Source organism: Onychostoma macrolepis, chromosome 07 (assembly GCF_012432095.1).
Source record: "Onychostoma macrolepis isolate SWU-2019 chromosome 07, ASM1243209v1, whole genome shotgun sequence".
Classification (NCBI taxonomy): Eukaryota; Metazoa; Chordata; class Actinopteri; order Cypriniformes; family Cyprinidae; genus Onychostoma; species Onychostoma macrolepis.
Window position 1 is genome coordinate 32,309,663 of NC_081161.1, and position 23,850 is coordinate 32,333,512.

General features: G+C 37.2%; 2 protein-coding genes across 2 annotated transcripts in view; one reads left to right on the top strand and one right to left on the bottom strand.

Moving 5' to 3' along the window:
- Positions 1-1,814: 1,814 nt before the first annotated feature.
- Positions 1,815-18,575, bottom strand: copb1 (COPI coat complex subunit beta 1). The gene is made up of 22 exons (XM_058780406.1): positions 18,426-18,575; positions 17,558-17,701; positions 16,822-17,051; positions 16,557-16,726; positions 11,620-11,734; positions 11,430-11,522; positions 10,293-10,430; positions 10,076-10,195; positions 9,883-9,990; positions 9,111-9,257; positions 8,739-8,884; positions 8,458-8,554; positions 7,202-7,362; positions 7,003-7,123; positions 6,692-6,919; positions 6,305-6,484; positions 5,525-5,669; positions 5,318-5,437; positions 5,070-5,215; positions 4,873-4,962; positions 4,639-4,794; positions 1,815-4,484 (listed from the first exon to the last, which is right to left on the bottom strand). The coding sequence occupies exons 2-22, from the start codon at positions 17,646-17,648 to the stop codon at positions 4,425-4,427; spliced, it is 2,862 nt and encodes a 953-aa protein (XP_058636389.1). The 5' UTR covers positions 17,649-17,701; positions 18,426-18,575; the 3' UTR covers positions 1,815-4,424.
- Positions 18,576-19,300: 725 nt separating this feature from the next.
- Positions 19,301-23,850, top strand: part of pde3b (phosphodiesterase 3B) — a 55,352-nt gene continuing 50,802 nt past the window's right edge. The window contains exon 1 of the mRNA XM_058781175.1: positions 19,301-22,198. Within this exon, the coding sequence (XP_058637158.1) occupies positions 21,305-22,198 (894 nt within the window). The 5' untranslated portion in view covers positions 19,301-21,304. The remainder of the gene's footprint in view (positions 22,199-23,850) is intronic.

The following is a 23,850-nucleotide window of genomic DNA, read 5'->3' on the forward strand; positions in this document are numbered from 1 at the left end:
AATGTTGAAAAAGTAATAATTTTCCATCTTAATTTTATATGACGGGGTTGAGTTGTTAAGCTTGACAGTACCCTCCCTGACTATAACATGCCTCAAAAATATGAATAAAAAAGTATGATACTACTAACCATTTTCTGCACCACTATTAAAGAGACCTGAATGAAGTCACATATGAGTGGAGACTAAATTATTATGGGCGTAGAATGGTTAGTGTGACGGAGTTCAGACTGAGGGACATAACTTTAAAGTCTGTTTTTTATAAAATATTTTGCATTTTTTTAGAAAAATATTTTTTACAAGAAAGAAACACAAGTAAATGCTTACATTGTTGCCAAAAATCACAGACACTATGCACATTTTGTTAATAATTTTCTAAGTACAAACTCAGTGAAGTGCCTCAGGGACACGACAAAATGCTTGGTTTAAGGGAGATATATATTGTGAAAAGCTTCTAACAATTCATTTTGGTGAACCACCACTTTAGAAACTCTGGGGGACTGAAATATTACCGAATCCCAGGAATGACCCTAATACATTTTGATTTTGCCATCTTTCCATACATAGTATTATTAGTGATCATTGAAAAAAAACTTTTGTATTTGTTCAGAGAGGGTGTACGCCGAGTACTGTAGTGATATTATTCATTGTAATGTTGAAAATGAACTGTGTGATTTAACTCTTTTATTGTATGGGTTGTTTGTTTCCTCTCCTAAAGTACACTTTTAGATTGTGGAAAACTTCTGTAAATGATTTTATCTGTCTACGGAAATCTGAAGAGGACAACCAACAACACAGCACCTGTTTGTGTGACAAATATAACAATTAAGGCCCTTTTCCACCCACTTGAATGTGCGGGGTTTATAATGGAGCTGTTTATTTCCACAGCTGCAGAACAGTGACCAGACACTTACTTACTGAGGCTCAGTCTATCTTAACACAATGACCCATCCTAATAAACCCCCAACAGTCCTCTACATGTCATGACTTGGTAGTATGACCTCTGGAGGTCTTCACAAAGTGGGCCTGTGAATCAACAGAGCAAGAATTTTTACAACACGAGGAAGCATCAGCTGTGAAATGTAAATCCTATGTCACTGAACTCCAGAAATGTCATTGTTAAAGGATACTGTGGTTTGCATACTCTTTTTTTTTTTTTCACACGCAATGGTTTGCATACTCTTTTTAGCAGTAGCTCGTACACAAACTGTCGGAAAGATATTATTTTGAGTAGCAGAATTAATCAATTCCCTTTGACTCCTTCACTCGCCCCAGAGGAATTTAAGGAATTTCAATGAATTTGTAATGCAGAACTCCAAGATTCACATGGTCCCACTGCAGTCGCTGAGAGGAAAGCAACAACAGGAGTTCTTTCCACCTCCCACAGTCCTGGAAACCTAAAAGATAGTGAGTGTACATGTTGCATAAAACATCTGATTAGTATTACTTTTTCAGCTCCTCTCAAGAAATGTCAGTCTTATCTACAGAATGAACCCTCTGAACACCCTTTATTCAGTGTAGCAGAGATAATCATATATTCTGCTTTTATTAGGAGTCTATCATCTCTGGATGATATCTGTTCACCTCACCAGCTTTTGCCAGCTATACTTCTCTTATTTAAAATGACTTGTCCCTATACAAAACTGTTCAAATACACTGTACAAAAAAAACTTTAAAAAAATTGTTTTACCAGCTTCAGCAGATTTTTGAGTTTGCTCAACTTATTTTTGTGGGAGATTCTCAAATTTTTGTTGTATAAACTTAAAACGACAAGTTAAGAAAACTCAAAAATCTGCTGAAGCTGGTTGCCTTAAAAATTTAATTTTTTTTTACAGTGTACTTCAGTAGTTTAATAGTTAAAAAAAAATAAAAATAAAGTATCTTATGCTCACCAAAGCTGCATTTATCTGATCAAAAATACAGTAAAAACAGCAATATTGTGAAATCTTATTAAAATGTTTTCTATTTGAATATATTTGAAGATGAATTTTATTCCTGTGAATTTTCAGCAGCATTACTCAAGTTTTCAGTGTCACATGATCAGAAATCAATATGCTGATTTGATGATCAAGAATTTTTTATTATTATCAACAGTTGAACTGCTTAACATTTTTGTGGAAACCACAACGTTGATGCATAAAGAGCTAATTTATTTTCAGATAGAAATCTTTTGTCATGTTTTAAATGTCTTTACGGTCTCCTTTGATCAATTTAATGCATTCTTGCTCAGTAAAATAATTTATTTCTTTCAAAACATAAATCTTACTGACCCCAAACTGTTGAACATAGTGTACATTAAAGCAGTATCATACAACTAAGAGTGCGTTATGACCATTTATCAGTACAGAGTGTGATATTGCTTTTAGAGTTAATGAAATATCACGCAAGATGAAAATGAATACAAAAAACATAAGTACTACAAAATCAAAGGAACAAAAACGTCTAACGCAAAAGTCAAAACTCTGACACCATGACTCATGGAACAATTCGGTTATTACTATACATGTATGATTAACAGTCACCTATCAAAACAGAAACTGTTGCTAGCTTTGTCATTTTGTGATTCACCACTCATTTAGTCACTAATTACAACATGAGGCTAAGCAATCACTGCAGCATTTTCAAAGGGCTGATCGATTTCAATATTCTGAAATCCCCATGCAGTGTAGAGGTTTTCTCTTCTGTTTTACAATCAAATATTAGTCTACATTTTACTGATGTGAAGAACATGTTCAAATGTGTCTCATGAGAGCTAAAGGAGCTGACAAGTTACAATATAGATCAAAGTCTCATTCTGCAAGTGCAATTGCTTTCTTGGAAAAAAAGCTGACGTGTAAAGACATGTCAAAGAAACCAATCAAGCTCCAGCTTTGTGTCACTGCTAGATGAAGAGTCTTGAGTGCTTTAATTAGCCTATGAGTTTTGAATAACAGTATAGAATATAACGGTAATGTCTTCAGTTGTTGCACAATATTTTAAGTGGGGCCTGTATTACATATTATGTGAAAAACTTCATGAAAAGCTGATCCCCTCCAATTAATAGTGTTTGCTTAGAACTTTATTGCCTCATTTTCCCTAGCTATCATTTGATTATATGTGGAACATTTATAACAGTAAGTTTGAAAAACTCATAAAACTCCATTAACGTAATTTTTATGTAAGTAATGTTCCTCGTTATAAAAGCCTAATGGAATTAAATGCAGGACTTAAATAAAGTCACATCAGCACTTTTCACATCCATCTCCAACACCCTACGTGAAACTGGAAGCTACTTAAATCTAATGCATCATTTACATCAAGAACTGCTTCCACTGCACTTTAACAGACAATGACTGGTGACCAGGTACAATGCAGTGATTACATGCACTACCGCTCAAAAGTCTGGGGTCAGTAAGGTTTTATTTGATTTTTTTGTTAAAGTAATACTTTTATTCAGCAAGGATGCATAAACTGATCAAAAGTGACAGTATGAAAAAAGATTTCTATTATATATAAATGCTATTCTTTTGAACTTTCTGCTCATCAGTGTTAAAAAAAAAAAAAAAAGAACCACGAGTTCCCCCAAAATATTAAGCAGCACTATTTTTAACATTGATGATGATAATAATATAAGAAGAAATATTTCTTGAGCTTCAAATCAGCATATTAGATTCTATGCCACTGAAGACTGGCGTAATGGCTGCTGAAAATTCAGCTTTGCCATCACAATTACATTTTAAAATATATTAAAATAGTAAAGTTGTTTTAAATGATAATAATACTTCACAATGTTATTGTTTTTATTGCACTTTAAACTGTAGTGTATATTCACTTGAAAACGAATGTGCCTACTTATAAGGCCAAATCTACTCAGGGCACGGCCACAGCCTTGACGCCTTTGTCCTTAATATTATTATACACTACGCAGACATGAAAGTTATGACTGTCCACAAGTTTTATGAGCCCAAGTCATCTAAGACGCAGGAGACCATAACAAAATTCTCAAAATTCCAGAAGGTTTTCTTCAAGAGAACACATCCTTTGTTGTGTCAACTATGGTTTGAGGGCAGGACTGTTCTTGACTACTTACAAGCCACCCAATTCATAAAAAAGGGTTGTTGTAACACTATTCGTTAACAAGAGAATACAAACGCTTTCATGATATATGGTGTGCAATGTTTATTGAAACAGATTAAAGATTAACAGGTTCAATCCCTTTTAGAGCAGTTAGGAAGAATCATGTTGGTAGAAAATGTCAAAATGATCCCCTTTAGTCATCGTTTGAGGGATTGAAGAGCTTAGATCTTGGCCACAGAGCACTGCATGTGTACAGTAGCCTGGAGAGACACAAAAGAAGCGATAGAGAAAAGACGACAAGACGTAGGAGTAATCATATCGCTTTTTAGTCAAATCTCGCCCTTTGACTTAATATCCTCAGTCTTTGAAATTTATGCAGCAGTCCTCTTCTGAGAGAGGTTGATTTTGTCACCCAGACTCAAAGCCATACCCTATAAAAAAAACAAAAAAAAACAGTAATCATTATCAATCATGCAGTAACAAACTACACAGGCATATTCAAGAACTGACTGTTGTAAAAAATAAGTTATGACTTTGTAACTGACCATTAAAATATACAAATGACTATACATAATTCAAATTCACCTGGCTTTTGGCTCGAATGCGAATATGGCCATTGACTGGGGCATCAGGTCCCATGTGGATTGGCTTCTCAATGCTGACGTTTGCAAGGGCATCCTCCCCAAATATAGAGCGGGCATATAGATTTGCGGCCATAAAGCCACAGATGCCGGACAGGGCCTGAGTTACAAAAGCAAAACATGAGATATGAACGAAATAACATTATAATGTCATAAAGGCATTGAGTGGGTACTGTACCTTCTCTGGGGTCAAGCACTTCATGTTGGTAGATTTAAGAATGTGTAGGAGATACTCGTTCAGATCTATGATATTGGTGTTGACGGTAACCTATGTGGAAACAAAGCACAGAACAAATTCCAGACATTCCCTCTCACAAAATGGAGATTAACATAGCCACTATCTGCAAATAGAAATCACCAGACACTAAGACTTGCCTTATTTTCCCACTCAAATTCAGCCCACATCTGTCTGAACTCGGCGTCTGTGCAGGAGGCCGGCTGAATGTAGTCCATGATATCAATGTGAATGTCGCTGAGGACTACGCAGTTCCTGTCACTGGCTGCTCCTGATACATCATATACTGCAAAACGTGGTTTTGTTTATTAAAGTGATTCCAGGTCCCTCCTCAACAACAAAAATTAGTGCAGGTATGAATAAGGACAGCTACACATAGTCCACAAACCTATGTTTCCAAATATGATGCCATTCTCTGTGGAGGCCACTTTCACATTGGCTTTGATGTTGGCAAAGTCGTGAGGTGCCAGTGTAAGAGGAGATGGTTTCTCAACCAATTTAAGATCACCTGGATATTGAAGAACATGCTCAGTAAAACATGCACCAAACACATACAATAGAGGTTTTTTTTAAGGATCAAAGGAACAACTTGTACCAAGTGTTGCCAGCTCCAGGGTACAGTTCTGTAGGGTGTCGCTGGTCTGATTAACAACCAGGACATCCAGGACAATGTCATACTGATTGACATGGACATAAGCTTCAGCATACACTGGATCTGAGAAACCAGTTAATTGGGTGACCTGGAAGAAAACATTGAGACGGCTCAATCTAGGACAATGGTTTTCAATCAGGGGGCCGGGGGCCTTAAGATAACTTAAAATGACTTAAAATAAGAAAAATCAAGCTAAAAAGAAAAAGAATAATATAAAATTAGCTAAAAAATATTATTTTTTATTTTAACTATTTATTTATTTATTACAAAACAGGGTTCTTACAGCTCTTAAGGTAGACCAAGTTTAAAATGGATATTTCTAGACCTGGAGAAGTCATATACATATATTTGTTAAACAGAATAAGATTCTTGAAGAACATTTAGCTCTTAAAACTTTCAAAATTTAATTATTTTAAATGAAAAAAAACAAACAAACAAAAAAAACTTCATTACATCTATAAGTCAAAAAGATTGAGAACCACTGGTCATGGTAATCTAACTGATAAACAAACACACAAAAATAAAAAAGACCAGAAGCTCAGATTTCAAATGAGGATGAGTTCATTTCTAGCATGTAAGATGCTAGAAATGGGTGGAAAATTCACACTCCTGCCTGATGTGAGGCTTTAACAATTTCCATCAGTTGAACCAACATGCCCTCTGGTGGTCAAAGATGACAAACTACAAGCAACCTTTCAGATCCATATAAAATCTTCCAAAAACCTTATTAAGTTTGGAGGCCAGAGGGTCTGCGGCTTCTTTCCTCTGAGTATTGCCCATAGCAGCCAGCAGACTGAGCTGGAATTGATCCTCTTTGGATGTCATCTCATTCTTAGCGGTCAGCTGCATGAAGGAGATCGGATCATCTGCCTGAACCGTTACGTTGCGCTTCTCCGACTCTTTCTGAGGGGGAAAAAAACAAAACAAATAGCACCATGATTAAATATAATGGTCACAAATAAATGAGCAATGGTCATCTTTTAATCTGTAAGACAAGATCTGACAATATGTTTGTCTATATCTTCACATGGATATAACAATACTATAATCATATTATTAGGTTTCTGATTTCACTAACTACCAGGAAGCAATGAGGGGAAACGTGCTTACCTTCTGAGACAGTTTCTCCTCCTCCAGTCTGACAGCGAGCATATGGGACAGAGATCTGCGGCATTCCTTGTTAAAGATGTCATTCATGAGGGGCGAGCACTCAGACAGGACCTTGAGGCACAGTGAGATCCGGTCCACATCATCATCTGTGATGTGCTTCTTGGGTAGAGATGACTTGCCAAGATGGAGCACAGTGGCCATGATCAGCATGGCCTCTGCAACAAACGACTAAAGGCAGGAAAATAACATTTATTCCACCACAAATAGACACATGAATAATCAGAGTTTAAACACTTTTAAAATGAACTTACATTTTGCCTTTTTTTATCCTCGGCAAGGGCAACATAGCGCAAGGCCACTTTGGTGAGGGTGGTGGCCAATGAGGCAGCAACGTAGAAGTCTCCATCCATCAGGAAACCCCTAAGAGGAGGCCTACAGAATAAAGAGATATTTTAGAGATTTAATACGGAGGATAATGTCCATAATGTATCAGTAACGGGGGATAATCACCTATCCTCTTCTTTTTTGGATGGTCTGGAGGTGCTCAGGGCACTCTGAGTGACGTAAGTGCCCATTTCTGTCACCAGCTTAGGAGCTGGAGCTGCAGTCACTTCCTCCTCAGGTTTCACCTCTCCAGCCTCCTTTTTCAACTCATTGTCCACAATAGGGATCTGAATAAAAAGAATGATCCATAATTTAAAACAAATATTCGAGAGCACTGTAAGGTGTAGTAACATTAATAAAGAATGCTTATCACATTTTTTTGTATATTTTAGAACACTTTATTTGTTTTATGTGTATTGTACACTACTGTGAAGTTCTAGGGCTGCATGATATTGGACAAAACTCACATTGCAATATTTTTTTTTCTGCGATATATATCGCGATATGGGGGAAAAAAAGAAAGAAAGAAAGAAAAAAACAAAACACCAGATGACTTGAACAGCTCTATTTGGAAAAAAATTATCAATGATTGGGGTGAATAAATCAGCATAGGAAATAAGCAAATTAAAACATAGATAAATATAATAGAATAATTATACAAATGAAATTGTTCTTTATATTCTTCAGGTAAGTCTAACAGTATTCAGTTACAGAAATTGAATAATCAAATGTAAAATAACACTGCATATTCTTCACTGTATAAATTAACACGACACGACGCGAGCCTGTCGCGAAAATGATCAGTATAAACATCGCACATCCTGTGATGTGACTATTGCGGATGCGCACATTGCGATAACAATGCTGAAACGATGCATCGTGCAGCCCTACTGTGAACTTTTCTGCAAACCTGCCTATTTTAATATTATATATATATATATATTATAAGTAGAAGAAATAGTTATATTCATGGCTCCCACACTTTGAAAAATTAAGTCATCTATGACTTTTAAAGTCATTTTTAGTTTTTTAAAATAATTTTACAGTGATCACACTTAAAATAATAGTTCCTAGCCAAAGAATGTCTCTCTCACTTTTATATTGACTACAGAACTGCCCATGATCTTTTAAGATATTAATTTTCAAGAATTTGCCAGGCCTGGAAATCACATTTGTGAAATTCCCAGATATTTCCAGAAACATGAGAACCATCATTTTTATTTTCCAATACAACACTATTTAACCCTAAAGCCTTTGACTCAATTTCATTCAACTTAATATGTTTACTGCTTTTAACGGTGTTAATTTGGTGCTTGTTCCAGACAAGTGTTAATGATGAGTCCTGAATGTAACAAAGCAATATGAACTGCTGCCCTACAGACCTCTCCCAAAGATCTGCGGACTTCTGTCATGACACTCTGGATGTCCTCTTTAGTGCTGCAATATTCACCCAAAATCCACAGAGCTCCTCTGTAAATTCTACAACAGAAAAGTCCTTGTTTAAAATCACTGCAGTACATCATGATCCCTTTTATAACCCCAATCGAGACAAAATACTATTAAGCAGATCAGAATAATAGACCAATTAGTTTTTAATACAGATGATTTACATATAATTGGATTTATCAAACTTCTAATGAAGCAGTTAAGCAGCATTTCTTACTTGACCGTCTTGATAGCGTGAAAGACCTCTAGCATCTTCTCAATGATGAGAGGTCTAAGGTTGTCAAACCTCTGAATTGCCTCACGCACAAACTCCAGCACGTCGGCTGCGGCCGCCTCGTTAGTGTCACTCAGGAACTCCATCAGCTGCGGCCACACACAAAACACAAATAGTACATTTAAGAGCAAAGACGAGAACAGTGAGCATATTAATCATGAGAACATCTAAAAGGGCTAGATGCATAAACAGTAAATGTTCAAGGATCCAGCGATCTGGTGAAGTGTGTAACTTCAATTTTGTTGCTAGTAATGAATGTTTTGAAATAGCTGAAATGCATAAAAAGAGTTTAGAGTGTTCACTCAACAGCCGTACCACAGGGATGACATTGGCTGCCATGTCAGGGAAGCGGACGCTACAGGAGTGGAGAGTGCGAACAAGCAGCTGCCTGTACTTGTCTGTGTCCTCATGCTCAGTCACATTGTTGGTTTTGATGACTTCTTTCTTTAGCACTATAACCAGCTGGAAAAAAAAAGAACAATTCAGGTCCTTTGCTTGAATCGGAAAGATTATTTGACATTAAATAGTAATAATTTACCACTGCATGAAAAACTTTAATTTTGTTTAGTTTTTGTATACATATAATGAGAGTAAATAGGGATCCAGGATGTCAATCAGTGATCACACTAGACTTTAAAAAAAATGCTAAATTTCTTCTCACTTGAGATATGACATCATGCTCTGTGGCACCTTTTATTTCAAACTTAAATATAACAAACAAAAGTTTCCTGAACTTTGGAATGTATAGAAATGTGAAACTTCTTTGCACGAGCTTGAGTTTCCGGTCTTCCACATTTGCATGCATATGAGTGGAAGTCCACAGATCTAAATGTGCAGTGTGACAACCACTTAAATCATATGGACTACTTTTATAGTGCCTTTTTGGCCGTTTAAAGTCCCTGTAAATGTCCCCATGTCCCCTTCATTACATGGAAAAGAGAGGCAAATACATTTTTCGAAAAAAAAAATTGTGTTCCCCTTTAAAAAAAAAAAGCATATCATAAAGGTTTGTAACGACATGAATAAATGACGATAAAGTAAATTTTTGGGTGAACAATCCTTTAAAATGGCAGGTATTGACACACACCTCTTCTACATTGCGGGATGACACCAGGTCCAGGGCCAGCTGTAGGGTCTTCTTGCGGACCTCAAGATCAGGAGTTGTCAAAACCCTCAGAATATCCATCACAAGGTCCTAAGTACAAAACACAGAAACAGGCTTACTGCTAGATTTCATTTGCGGAATGAATGTCGCCAAATGAGGTGATGTACTCGTGTACCTGCAGCACACGCTCATGTGTAGGATGTTCCTTCAGCTCGATCAGTCGGTCCAGAACAATGAGCTTGACGTTGTTGTCACTCTCTTTAATGATCAGATCAATGTAACACTGAGCAGCAGCCTGAAACACAAAGAGAACATGCAAACAATGCCATTCAACTTTCATTTACCACCATGCAGAAAAAATATAAGAACAACTGTGGAGTTAGTTGCTGTACCTTGATGGCAGTGGGAGCGCTGGACAGAGTAACTAGAGTTCCAGCTGCTTCATATTTTACAGCAGGACTGGATGACTGCAGCAGGTTGTAGATACAACGGATGAAACGAGCTCTCTCTGAGGGGTTGGCATGGCAGACCTAAACACATTTAAAAATGTAAAAGAGACACTGAGAATGCGTTTAAGACCATCTGGCAGTATGAAGTGTGCATAAAGCTGAAGAGCTTAGAATTTGATTGAACAAGAGGGATAACTGTGCTGTTGATGACAGCATTTCTGTATTGAAACAGTACATCCAAAAAAGAAACTGATGATTTGACGTTGGTTACAAGATAAACAATATAGCATAAAATAGCAAAAACTTGTGGGCTTGGACCACTTTCATGGTTCTTATATGTCCTTTCAGGGGCTTGACAGCCCTAAACTAAAAACATAAAAAAATTAAATAAATAAATAAATAATAATAAAATAAAAAGTTCCAACGAATAAGAAATACCCATAAACATGTTTTTTTAAGAAGCCGTTATTTAAAAAAAAAAAATAAATTGTGAAATTAATGGACATTTAGGGTTGTAAAATACCACCCCTACAGTACAAAATGGTGAAAGTTGTGTAAATGAAGTTATCTGGCTGTTTAAACACTGTAATAAATATTCACATCCAAGCATTTATTTATTTTATATTATATTTTATTTATTTATATGTAAGCCCAAAGTATACTCTGGGCATAAGCCTTGTCAAAGCCTTTCCCATCACTAGACATATAGAAGTCAAAAAAAAAAAAAAAAATTAATTAATAAAACATAAATAAATAAAAAAAACGGATGTCAAATCCTTGCTTTGTAAATAGATGTTCCAAAACTACTAAGAATTGTGTCAGCTAGCTGATGTCATTTTGTGTGACTACAAGCTGTGGCAGTTAATGTGCAAATATTTTCCCAAAAAACTGTTGTTGAGATCAGTTTCAGAGTGTCAGCTACTGTTAAGCATTGTTTTTACCCAGAGTTAAGTATCATTTAATTGGTTTATATTGAAGTTGCAGTTCTACTATGCTGGGTCTCTGAGGGTTAAACAAGAATGACTTGTGAAGATAGAAAATAGATAGTACTGTGAATAGTATTGTGAATAAACAACTCACCTTATAAATCAGTTCCACAATAACAAGCTGTAGAATGTCTCCAAAAGTATGCACCTGATCAATACAGGTGCTAAGGTAGTCTAAAGCTCTATCCTGCAATAATTATTAGAAGAACAAGTACGTCGTTTCATGAGATTCAGATTCTTGCACTTAAAAACATAATTTGCAAAACTATAATAAGACTATGTACCTGATCTGCATGAATCAGCATCATAAAAGCATTTCTCTTGCAGCTTGCGTCTTTCTCATTTACGAGAAAATCATGAATCAACTCAGGGGCGTCTGGGATCAAATGCTCAAAGTTCCTAAAAAAACAAAACAAAACAAAATTATAAAAGGGTTGTCACGATACCATAAAAATGTCTTACGATACTATACCAGCTGAAGTATCATGATATCATGCAGTATTGTGTTAATTTAAAATTCAATTCTACAAAATGAATAAACATTTCATAAATAAATAGATGCAAATGAAAACAGACAAGATTTTTCTCTGAATACTTCATTAATGTGAATGAATGACTGGCTATTGTTATCCATGAAATGATGTAAACAAAACTCCCCTTAGCACTTCACAGAAGCGAATCAAATGACTGTTTTTATGAATAGTCGACTTCATGCAGCACTGCGCAGACCGATCGGCAGACTTGAAACAGTGCATGCCGGTTAGAAATTTAGTCCGACTTGAACCTGCGCCGACGCCACGTCACTGTCACGTGTGGCCTCAAAGTACCGCGATAGCGTTTGGAGAGCAGCCGGCTGACTCAGCTGGCGCAGCCTTTTCAGAGCGACTGCAGGAGTACTGATGACGACACAGCTGTTTCAAAATTGGCCAAATTCACCACATGACAACAATGACGTGTGTTTCTAACATCTTCAAATCCAATACTGCTCATAAATTAGGGCTGGTCCGAATACCATTTTTTGAGCTTAGAAACTTCAGTAGCAATCAACACCGATTATTCGAAGCTTCGGAGGGAGGGGGCTGAACATATTCTTCTCTCTAATAAAGACAGGAATCTGTGTGCGTGTGTGTGTGTATGTATGTGTGTCTGTCTGTATTTTTATTATGTCGAGAACCGTTCATCCAATCGACTTCACGCATGGCGGGTGTGTTGCTGTGGACCCAAGGGAGTGCAGTGTGGCATTTTGGTGCAATATGGACACGTGACACGTTCAGAATTAATAAACTATTAATAAACTACAGAACAGTGCAAGCCGGAAGCGGCGAGCCTCACGCGGGCAGGACTTATATGCTCTGAGAACGGACACTGCACTAGTGATACAAAACACACAGGTCTTTTAAGAGCGATACTTTTAATAAGGTAGCCTAACATTTTTCTAACAAAAAATAAAAAATAAATAAAAATAAAAATCACTCCCAAATCAGAAATTAGCAGCACAGTAATTTCTGACACCGTAAGGGGTAGGCTATTTAAATAAAAGAAGAATGAAAAAGTTCAATGAACTGTAATAAATAAAGAACACGGTAACATACTTTCAATAACAGCATCACACATTTTAATTAACGAACAGTTTAAATAAAATTACATTATGACTGCCGTATTCGCAAGTATTTTCCAAGCAAATTAAGTGCACATTTTTATCATGTGTAAAATTACTGATTAACATGGAAGATAAAAGCAGCTCGTTTTTTTACACCAACAATATACTATAGGCATACTACTTACAGAACTCGGGTGATTTTTCAAACTTGATGTGCTGTTGTGGTAGGCCAGTTTCAAATTGCATATTTGGCACACTGCCTTTGTCTTGTCCTCACTCAATTTAAAGTGCTCCCACACAGCTGTGGGCTTAGGCATTTTTGTCTTCTCTTCCAGATGAACTGAATCATGACGTTCATGAACTTCACTCATGGGAGATTCATATTCAAGCGCGAATGAGAACCGTTTCGCGGGGGAAGCCAGGTGTTCGGAAAAAAAGGAAAGAATATTCGAATCTCAAAATTGAAAATCGAATGCCAACCCACCAAACGAATAATCAAATATTCTGGTCCAGCCCTATCATAAATCTGTGTTTTTAGAATAGTAAAAGCTTTTTTACTGTAGTCGCAATGTTATATTGAGTCACGTTTATCGTAAAACACTGATGAAAGCATTTATACCCCCACTTTATTAGTATTTAAATAGTATATATTTACATTGAACTTTATTCTTGAACAGATGGCGCTGTATTAAGCAGTATATAAAAAGTGTTTCTGTTGCTCATGAAAACATGTCTGAAACGTCTGTGTGTTTCACAAATATTGCATTTTATTCACTTCATCAGTATGCACCGTGTGAGCATCACTACCGGGAGCAGAAAGTGTCTGGCTTGACGTGTCCGTTTTCAACCTCCCCCCTGACTGCAAGCAGCTACTCTCGTTGATCGCCGTCTGTAGCCGTGCTTCAAGACGAACGCACCTATAGGCTTAGTGATTCAGTGATTCGCCCAAGCCAATGCAGATTAGGATTCGAACACAGAAACAAAACAAAAACAGCACTTGACTCTTAATTCGCTCGTGTCGTATTGCTGAACTGTTAGGAGCATTTTTGCTCTCATATCTAGAAATTTCCAAGTTAGCAGCATGCATATCAAAACATTCATTTATAATGTAAAAAAAAAAAAAAAAAACATATATATATATATATATATATAATGATTGATAAGAACCAAGTGCAAAGCCGCTATGTTGATGAATGGAATTGCATTCATGATCGCAAAGATGCTTCCAGAAACAAACTATTCTAGTTCACCTGTTCTAGTGGTCCAATGAATAAAACTGCGAGAATACTTTCTTGTAAGATATTATGATCAAAAATAAAAATTCTGTCATCTGTCTGTCAATTCTATCATAGTGTTTTATTTTTATACCATCATTTACTCAAAGGTTATTTTAAACCTGAGTGAGTTTCTTTCTTCTGCTGAACATAAATGCTATTTTGAAGAAAGTGGAAAACCAAACAGTAGGTCCACAGTGACTTACATAGGATTTTTTTCCTACTATCAAATTCAATGTGGACCAGCATCTCTTTCGTTACCCACATTCTTCAAAATATCTTCTTTTGTGTTCAGCACAAGAAAGAAATTAATACAGGTTTGAGACAACGTGAGTGAGTAAATAATGACAGAAATTTAATTTTAGGGTGAAGTATCCCTTTAATGACAGACGGCTGCATGTTTAATACTGTCCCTTTAAGACCTGCATGCAACTAATAGACAGACACGCATCCGTTTCTCTCTCATCTATTTACTTTCATTTTAGACATAACCAACTGAGTCTATACATAAACCTTGTGTGTTTTGACAGTATTAGTGCAAAAGATAACTTAGTTCAGTAATCAGGTGCTGTTAGACAGGCTTTTTAATCGCACGCGCTTCTGGTGTATGCGCTCAGAAAAGGCGCAAATGAAACATTTAACCAGCAAACAATGTACTTTTGCGATCGCGAAATATATATACAGTGAGGTAAATAAGTATTTGAACACCCTGCTATTTTGCAAGTTCTCCCACTTAGAAATCATGGAGGGGTCTGAAATTGTCATCGTAGGTGCATGTCCACTGTGAGAGACATAATCTAAAAAAAAAAATCCAGAAATCACAATGTATGATTTTTTAACTATTTATTTGTATGATACAGCTGCAAATAAGTATTTGAACACCTGTCTATCAGCTAGAATTCTGACCCTCAAAGACCTGTTAGTCTGCCTTTAAAATGTCCACCTCCACTCCATTTATTATCCTAAATTAGATGCACCTGTTTGAGGTCGTTAGCTGCATAAAGACACCTGTCCACCCCATACAATCAGTAAGAATCCAACTACTAACATGGCCAAGACCAAAGAGCTGTCCAAAGACACTAGAGACAAAATTGTACACCTCCACAAGGCTGGAAAGGGCTACAGGGAAATTGCCAAGCAGCTTGGTGAAAAAAGGTCCACTGTTGGAGCAATCATTAGAAAATGGAAGAAGCTAAACATGACTGTCAATCTCCCTCGGACTGGGGCTCCATGCAAGATCTCACCTCGTGGGGTCTCAATGATCCTAAGAAAGGTGAGAAATCAGCCCAGAACTACAGGAGGAGCTGGTCAATGACCTGAAAAGAGCTGGGACCACCGTTTCCAAGGTTACTGTTGGTAATACACTAAGGCGTCATGGTTTGAAATCATGCATGGCACGGAAGGTTCCCCTGCTTAAACCAGCACATGTCCAGGCCCGACTTAAGTTTGCCAATGACCATTTGGATGATCCAGAGGAGTCATGGGAGAAAGTCATGTGGTCAGATGAGACCAAAATAGAACTTTTGGTCATAATTCCACTAAGCGTGTTTGGAGGAAGAAGAATGATGAGTACCATCCAAGAACACCATCCCTACTGTGAAGCATGGGGTGGTAGCATCATCTTTGGGGTGTTTTCTGCACATGGGACAGGCGACTGCACTGTATTAAGGAGAGGATGACCGGGGCCATGTATTGCGAGATTTTGGGGAACAACCTCCTTCCCTCAGTTAGAGCATTGAAGATGGGTCGAGGCTGGGTCTTCCAACATGACAATGACCGAAGCACACAGCCAGGATAACCAAGGAGTGGCTCTGTAAGAAGCATATCAAGGTTCTGGCGTGGCCTAGCCAGTCTCAGACCTAAACCCAATAGAGAATCTTTGGAGGAGCTCAAACTCCGTGTTTCTCAGCGACAGGCCAGAAACCTGACTGATCTAGAGAAGATCTGTGTGGAGGTGGGCCAAAATCCCTCCTGCAGTGTGTGCAAACCTGGTGAAAAACTACAGGAAACGTTTGACCTCTGTAATTGCAAACAAAGGCTACTGTACCAAATATTAACATTGATTTTCTCAGGTGTTCAAATACTTATTTGCAGCTGTATCATACAAATAAATAGTTAAAAAAATCATACATTGTGATTTCTGGATTTTTTTTTTTAGATTATGTCTCACAGTGGACATGCACCTACGATGACAATTTCAGACCCCTCCATGATTTTTAAGTGGGAGAACTTGCAAAATAGCAGGGTGTTCAAATACTTATTTACCTCACTGTATATAAATAATGATTAAAAAAAACATCTTTGATGTTTGTTTCTTGCTTGTGTGCACATAGATCCATCAACACACCTGTAGATAGTGTAGATGGCCAGGACTGCATTGCGGCGTACATAGCTGTGACGATGCTCCAGACAGGCACGGATCGCTGGCATGAGGGGCTCCAGCAGCTCAGATTCCTTCAGCTTGCACAGGAAGCGCAGGGTGGAGCCACGGATGAACTCGTTGGGATGCTGGAGATCCTAGAGATGCATAACACAGATGGCATATTTGAACAAAGAAATGCACACAATATACCTCTTTACAATAAACATTAAGCTGCATATTTCATGCCTACCTTCCTGTAGGCATCACAGACCAAGATCATCTCCTGAAGAAGTTTGCCGTCAGGAGTAGTTTTGGGAACAATTTCCCAAAAAACTAGCAATAGTTTCTTAATTGTGTGGTCCTGAAGAGGCAGCACAAACCGAATGATGGTCATTAATAGGCCTGGAAGTTTCTCTCCATTCAGGATCATGATGATGACCTTTTTCAAAGCCTCTGTCTTGGCTTTAATTTCCCCCTTTTCTGTTTTGACAAAAATAAGAGAGGAAAACTGTTACACACATTTACTACCTTTCAAATATTTGGGGTCAGCAAAATAGTTTTAAAAGAAATTAGCACTTTATTAGCAGTAAGGACACATTAAATTGATCAAACAACAAAGTGACATCAAAGAATTGTGCAGTGTTATAAAAGATTTCCATTTCAAATAAATGCTGTTCTTTTGAACCTTCAAAAAGAGAAAAAAGTTTCCACAAAACAGCAGCACAAGTGTTTATATAATAAATGTTTTTGAGCACCAAATTAGCATATTAGAATGATTTCTGAAGCTCATGTGACATTTTAAAACATATTAATGTGGAAAACAGTATTTTAAAATTTGCTGCATTTTTATCAAATATACGCAACCCTAGTGAACATAAGACACTTCTTTCAAAAATGTTGAAAAATCTTACCAACCCCCAACTTCTAAAATGTCATGCATTGCACAATGTAATTTTATTTAATAAACTACTCCACATGAATATTACCTAAATCAGTTTTCAAGCTAACTTCTGATGGTGGTTCAGAGTCATTGGTGACATTGATAAGTGTGTAACACACATTCTCCGCGGCTGTCATGATGTCAGCTCTTTTTCTCTTCACGAGACTCCGGTCAGAGAGAATGAGTTTTCCTGAAACACAGGTTACAACACATCAGTAAAAGTTCAAATGAATAGTCAATTTATTACAATGTGACAACTCTATATGAGGTATATTGTCTGGTACTTTTATGTTCCTGCATATGCACAAAGTGACCAGACCACTAGCTCAAAGCACTATATAAATTCTTCGTTTTCACATGCAAGTTAAAACCTTTTGTTATTATCAAAAACACACCTTTAAATGATTACCATATCCACACGCCTTGTATTTACGTGCCATTCCAAAGCACTTCAAAGAACACTACGGTACTTCCACGGTAACTATATGTAGAACTACATGAATTTTAGGTGATTTCAGGGTCTAACGTACTCTGTTAACAAGAATTTTTATATCAATATCCCGTCAGAGGTCTCAAGGTCTGCGGCCGCACAGGATTCAATGAATTAGCAGCTAGTTTGCCAGCCGTGGCAGAAGACCAGTTTGCACCATGTTGTGCAGTTATTATAAATAACAGCGTATTAATATCACCACTGCTGTTTAATAGCACATCTTGATAACGGACATAAGGTTATACAGTTATATTATTGATTGGGTGATCGTTCGACATCACTGCTACAGTAGTAGCTAGCACGCTAACAGTTTGCGACCAAACCTAACACAGACGACCAGCGCTTCCGAGCTCGAAGCAGCTCAAAATAACAACAAATTTGTCTTTTATTAATGCGCTCTTTTGTAAAGCGGACAATTGATTACCTTTCAAACAGGTCTTAGGTCTCCCTCTTCTTCTGCGTGCGCATCCGTGTCTGGAGAGATTCTGATCCTTCCGACTGACGTGGAACCTGACTGACTTGGCCACATCAATACTACAGCGAGCCAGAAGGACCAAACCGCACGGCGCGTTACGCAAACGCGAAAGTTTGTTGCAGAGTATACAGTATGTGTTTGTGATTATGTTGTGCTTGTTCATACTGGAATATAACACTTAAATTTCACTGTGGTTTGTTTGCCAACCGCCTTAAAACACCAAAAGAAGAAGAAGAATACATTTCCCTTTGTTAGTCAAGATGCATAAGGAAAAAATAACACAAGCTATTTGTATATTAATTGGTGTGAAAAGAGTTTTTTATAGCTAACTAAAAACTAAAACCATAACAATACATACAAATAAAATATAAAAACCTATTTTATTTCAGCTAGTTGTCAAGGCATTTCTTTATTATAATATTTTTTTTGACCTTGTCTTGATGTACTAAAATAACTTAAATAAAAAATGCTAAAAACTAGACATATTTAAAATTACTATACCTTTAACTAAAATATAAATATTTTTACAATTGGAATAATATTGAATGTTATATATTAGATTCATATTTACAATGCAAATATTGAATTTAATAAAATTTAAAGAGAATTAAAGAAGAATTTCTTGTATTGTTCTAATGCCTCTGTTATATGTTATAAAAATTGATTCATATTTATTATATGATACAATTTATAACTTATATTTTATTAAAGTACACTGTAAAAATAAAATCTGTGGAAAAATTTTACTTTTTTTCATTCAGTTTATAGACATTTCCTGTAACAAAACAAAATACAATATGTAATTCAAAATACAGGGGGAAAAACTGTAAAAATCAATAGAGACCTTCATACCCTCAAATTAACACAATATTTTTTGACTTTTTTAGAGTGTAGCACATATACATTTGTTTATGCATATAATATCATGGCCTCCTGCAGAACAGCTTTCTACCAGTTCCATAAAAGCTTGGAAGATACATTAGTTTACATGATCCTCACATGAGAATGACTGGTGGTTTTATTGACTTGTCTACTCAACCACTTCACTTGTGCAGTTGGAATCATGGAAAAGCTCTTAAGATAGCTATGGGGATTGCAGCACAGAAGTAAAGTAAATGAGGTCAATTTCAATGCATTATGGAACCAGCATTAGTCTCCAGCATTTGAGATCATAAATGAACCATAATGTGAGAACCACAATTTCAAACCAATTTTCCAGCCAAGTGCATGAATTGTTCTTGCTCGTCAATATGGAATAAATATATTACATTTTCATAAACTTCTATATCTGGATCTTTTTACAAATGTGAGTCATCTTAAGACCATTAAAAACATTCTTTGTGTTCACGCTTGAAAGGAAAGACCACAACTTTATTCAGAATACAAGTTCTTTTTACCTGAAGCATTGGCATCAGAGGGACTTTCCCTCTTTATAATGTTTTTTAGGAAAGGGAAAAGGTGTTGACTGAACAAAGACAAAGGGATCATGGGCCAATTTCATTTTCTACTTCATATTACTTGTTTTATAATCTTTAGATCAGTTAGTTAATAAAATAAAAGCTTCAGTATTATCACGGAATGTTACGAAAGCAAAGGTCCTCAAGTTGTAACCTTGAATTAAAATAATGCTCAAAAAGTGTATAGCCTAATACTCTAACAAAATGTACTGCAGGGGTCTGTGGACAGATCGATTTGCAATACGAGAGATTTCTCTAAAAATATATGAAGAGTTTATTTGCAAAAACAGATAACTTTAAAATTTTCAAAAATCGTGTTTTTTTTATGTTATCATGTTTTTATTGTGTTTTACTGTTAGTTAGCTGTATATTTTTTGTTATTTTTACTTAATCAAAATAACCCAACTGCAGTTTGATTGAGATTAATTGGAATGCACAATTAAAAAACATGATTTTTGAAAATAGTTAAAAACAGAGCTATCTGTTTTTGCAAATGAACTCTTCATATATAATCTTTGGTTGATTTTGCTAGAGGACATTGTAAATAATCCAAAGTTCATTGAGAAAATTAGCATAATGTAATAATGATGAGTTAGTATACAGTGTTATAAATGAAACACAATAATATTAGGGGGTTCCTCGGCCAGCTAAGACTCAGCATCCCCATTATTGGCAAGAAACAGTTGACAACTCAGCTGTAACATAATGTCAATGTTAGTGACCTCTTGTGGTGCTTATGCATTGAAACCATAAGGGCCTGTTGTCTCATTGTTGCCGAAAACGTAGAAGATAGAATAGTCAACACTAGCCTGTTTACGTCACTGATTAGTGACTGAGCTCAATCATATGCTACAGTCGTAGATATAAACAAACAATAAAGACAACATATGTAGCCTATAGATACACACGACTCTAAAGTTTCTAATTATAGGATACACTCACTCACACATAGGATACTAATATGCGTTGCTGTGTTTTAAGTCTTGTTAGGCTATATATTTTCCACATACAGATATGCTTCGACATTCTTTAGTACTGTTCAAGCACCGCATTAAGGCTAGGAAAAAATTACTAGAAATGAAAGATACAGACATAAATTGAAGGCGGTGCGGTTTGACTGCGCTGCAGAGCGCGCGCGCGTCTGTCTCTCGCGCTCTAGTCATTGTTACAAATTGTCGCACCTAGACGGCGACATAGAGCTCGAGTCTGCTAAAAAAACAACAACATTTCAGCCTCTTTTCCTCCTGGCCAAAATGCCTGAGCACGTTTGAGTGACCATGGAGCGCGTTTGCCGTCATGTAGTGAAACGTTGACACGAGGAGGATTTATCTCGGAGGAATGAAAGTTTAAAGCGCACCGAAGGAGGACAACATGGCTGTGCAGGAGGAAGGAGAGGTTTTGCACAGTAAAATCAGACAGCACGATGGTGTTGTTGGCAATGCAAACAGCGCGGAGAGCTCCAGGAACGGCTATGTGAAGAGCTGCGTCACTCCGTTAAAACAAGACCATCCGAGGGGCTTTTTATTCAACGTCTGTAGGTTTTGCAATGAGGATATCCTCAAGTCCAAACTATTCCGCGGCTCGGCTCTCTACGTGGGAGCGCTGGCAGTCCTGGCGCTCTCCTGCTTCATTTCTAGGAGCTTTCAGAGTGAACACGGCGTCTCGGAGCTGCGGACTTTCCTCTTTGGTTTCTCCCAGTCCATCAGTCCTTTATTCAGCATCGGCTGCGCGTATTTCTTCCTCACTCTCTACCTGAGGCGGACGAAGAGGGAAAGCAGCAGATGTTGGCTTTTGTCCTTACCAGCATCATGCTACTTGGGGGATTTGATGGTCTTGCGCTTGTTGCAGTGGGGAGAGGAGCACCATCAGATGCAAATGATGGGCAGGTTGCTGTTTGTGCTGGGCTGCGTGGGTCTGCTCACTCTCATCCCCACTCTCAAACTCAAACACAGCGTCCTGATCCTGGTCTTCGCGAGCCTGGTGTGGCTGCTGTCCTTCACCAGCCTCGGCTGCCTGTCTCCGTGCCTCAGGCCGGTGCTGGCGTGTATGGCGGGGGTCTCCGGCGCTCTGCTGGCGCTCTGTTTCGATCACTATTACCCACCGAGGGAGACGGCCGGCAGGATCCCTAACGCGGAGGAGAAAGTTCCCGTCATCAGACCCAGGAGAAGGTCCAGCTGTGTTTCTTTGGGAGAGACGTCCAGCAGTTATTATGGCAGTTGTAAGATGCCCCGCAGACCTTCTCTGCCCTGTATATCCAGAGAACAGGTAGGGGCTGTTCAGCAGTCGGTCAACTCAGTTACCGGTTGATATATGCCATCACATTCCTGAAATGCACTATAAAACCCATCGCAAATCATCATACCCCTGATACACACACTCACACTTCTGACACTCCAAAAGGCCACATACACTCATACAAATAAGGTTCTTTATTTGCATGTGTAGCTCCATGAAGAACTGTTAACATATACATGGAACTTTTCAATTAAACAAAGTTATATATAGTGGAAAAAAGCTTTAAAATGTTCTTCACATTAAGAAAAAAATGGTTATTTTAAGAACGCTTCACTGAAAGGTTCTTTGGGGAACCAAAAAACGGTTCTTCTATGGCATTTCTGCGAAAACCCCTTTTATTTTTTAAGAGTGTACATTGCCATCCTAAACATTGCTGATACCCCATCACACTACACCCCAACACCACACTTCTTACACAGCAATTCTCCACCGAGTTTATATCATAAATGTGATAGTATTATAAACTGTTGTTGGGCCAGTCACCTGTTGCCTAGTTCCCAAATTTATTTAGGTTTGATTGTTTCACTGTGATGGGGTGAGAACTTTTCTTTATTTGCTAAAATTTCAGTTTAACTTTGTTTGGTATTTTAGAGTGAACACAGAGCATATTTCGGGATGTTTCAGATGGATTCAAAATTGCATTTAGCCCTATGTGAAGTTTTTGGTTATATCCCCTTTGTTGGTCCAGTAGTCTGATTCAGTTTTATTTTAAAGATAAACATGTGTCCTGTAAAATATTTTTGATCCTTTTTTTTAACGAGTTACAAAAACACATTTAATGAAATGTCTGTTTAGTAGAATCATAGTAATATTTCCTTATTGCCTTTTCTCAGTACTACAGGAAAACATTTACTTTTCAGCCACAAGATGTTATCCATGCAGTTTACAGCACTCTCATAATGCTGCTCAGAATGTTGTGTTCGTCCTGAAGTGAAACAAAACTTACACTATTAATCACTGATTCAAACACTTTAAAAGTGGGGCATCGCTTGTCCCAGTGTCTTTGCCGTAAATAGAGCATATAAGGTTTTAAATGTTTTGCTTTGATTGGCTCTACTTTTGCGTTCTAGTGTGAAGTGAAAAGTTTTAACAAAAGTATTTGGTTTATGTTATGTGTGTGTGAGATAATGGAAAATCAGCAGACTGTTTATTTAACTTTTTTAGCACATGCAGTTTGTTATCTTTAAGTTGCATAAATATGGAAACTTTGTTAGTTCATTGAGTAGGATATGGTGCTTGCAGTTGTTTTTTTTTTTTTTTTGTTACGTCAAGCCCACATTGCCCAAAAAGTCAGCCCCAGCCAAGGGTAAAGGGTCATGTTTAAACACTAAATTCAAGGTCATCAAACCCGTGCGGCAAAGTAAATATTCTGACACATAGTGCTGGGTTTTCATGTAGTCATCCTGACTTGTTTCTGCACATACATAAAGGCAGCATTTCAGTAAATTACAAAAATATAATTCAAGTACATTTGGAATGAGCTATGCATGTTTTCACACTAATTATAAAGATTTTAGTTCCTTCTCTACTTGCTTGGACATAAGGCCATTCACTTTGTGCTTCAAGTGATTTGAGTGTGCTGTGAATGAGTGCACTGTTCCAGTCACGCTCATGAATTGAGG

What these genes read in the sequence shown, in the direction of transcription:
- copb1 (XM_058780406.1), bottom strand. Translation starts at nt 17,648, where the DNA reads ATGACAGCCGCGGAGAATGTGTGTTACACACTTATCAATGTCACCAAT. An exon ending in TCTGTGATGCCTACAGGAAG is followed by an intron (nt 16,727 to 16,821) that starts GTAGGCATGAAA and finishes ATGCATCTCTAG; the next exon opens with GATCTCCAGCATCCCAACGA. An exon ending in TCCGCAGATCTTTGGGAGAG is followed by an intron (nt 7,363 to 8,457) that starts GTCTGTAGGGCA and finishes CTTTTTATTCAG; the next exon opens with ATCCCTATTGTGGACAATGA.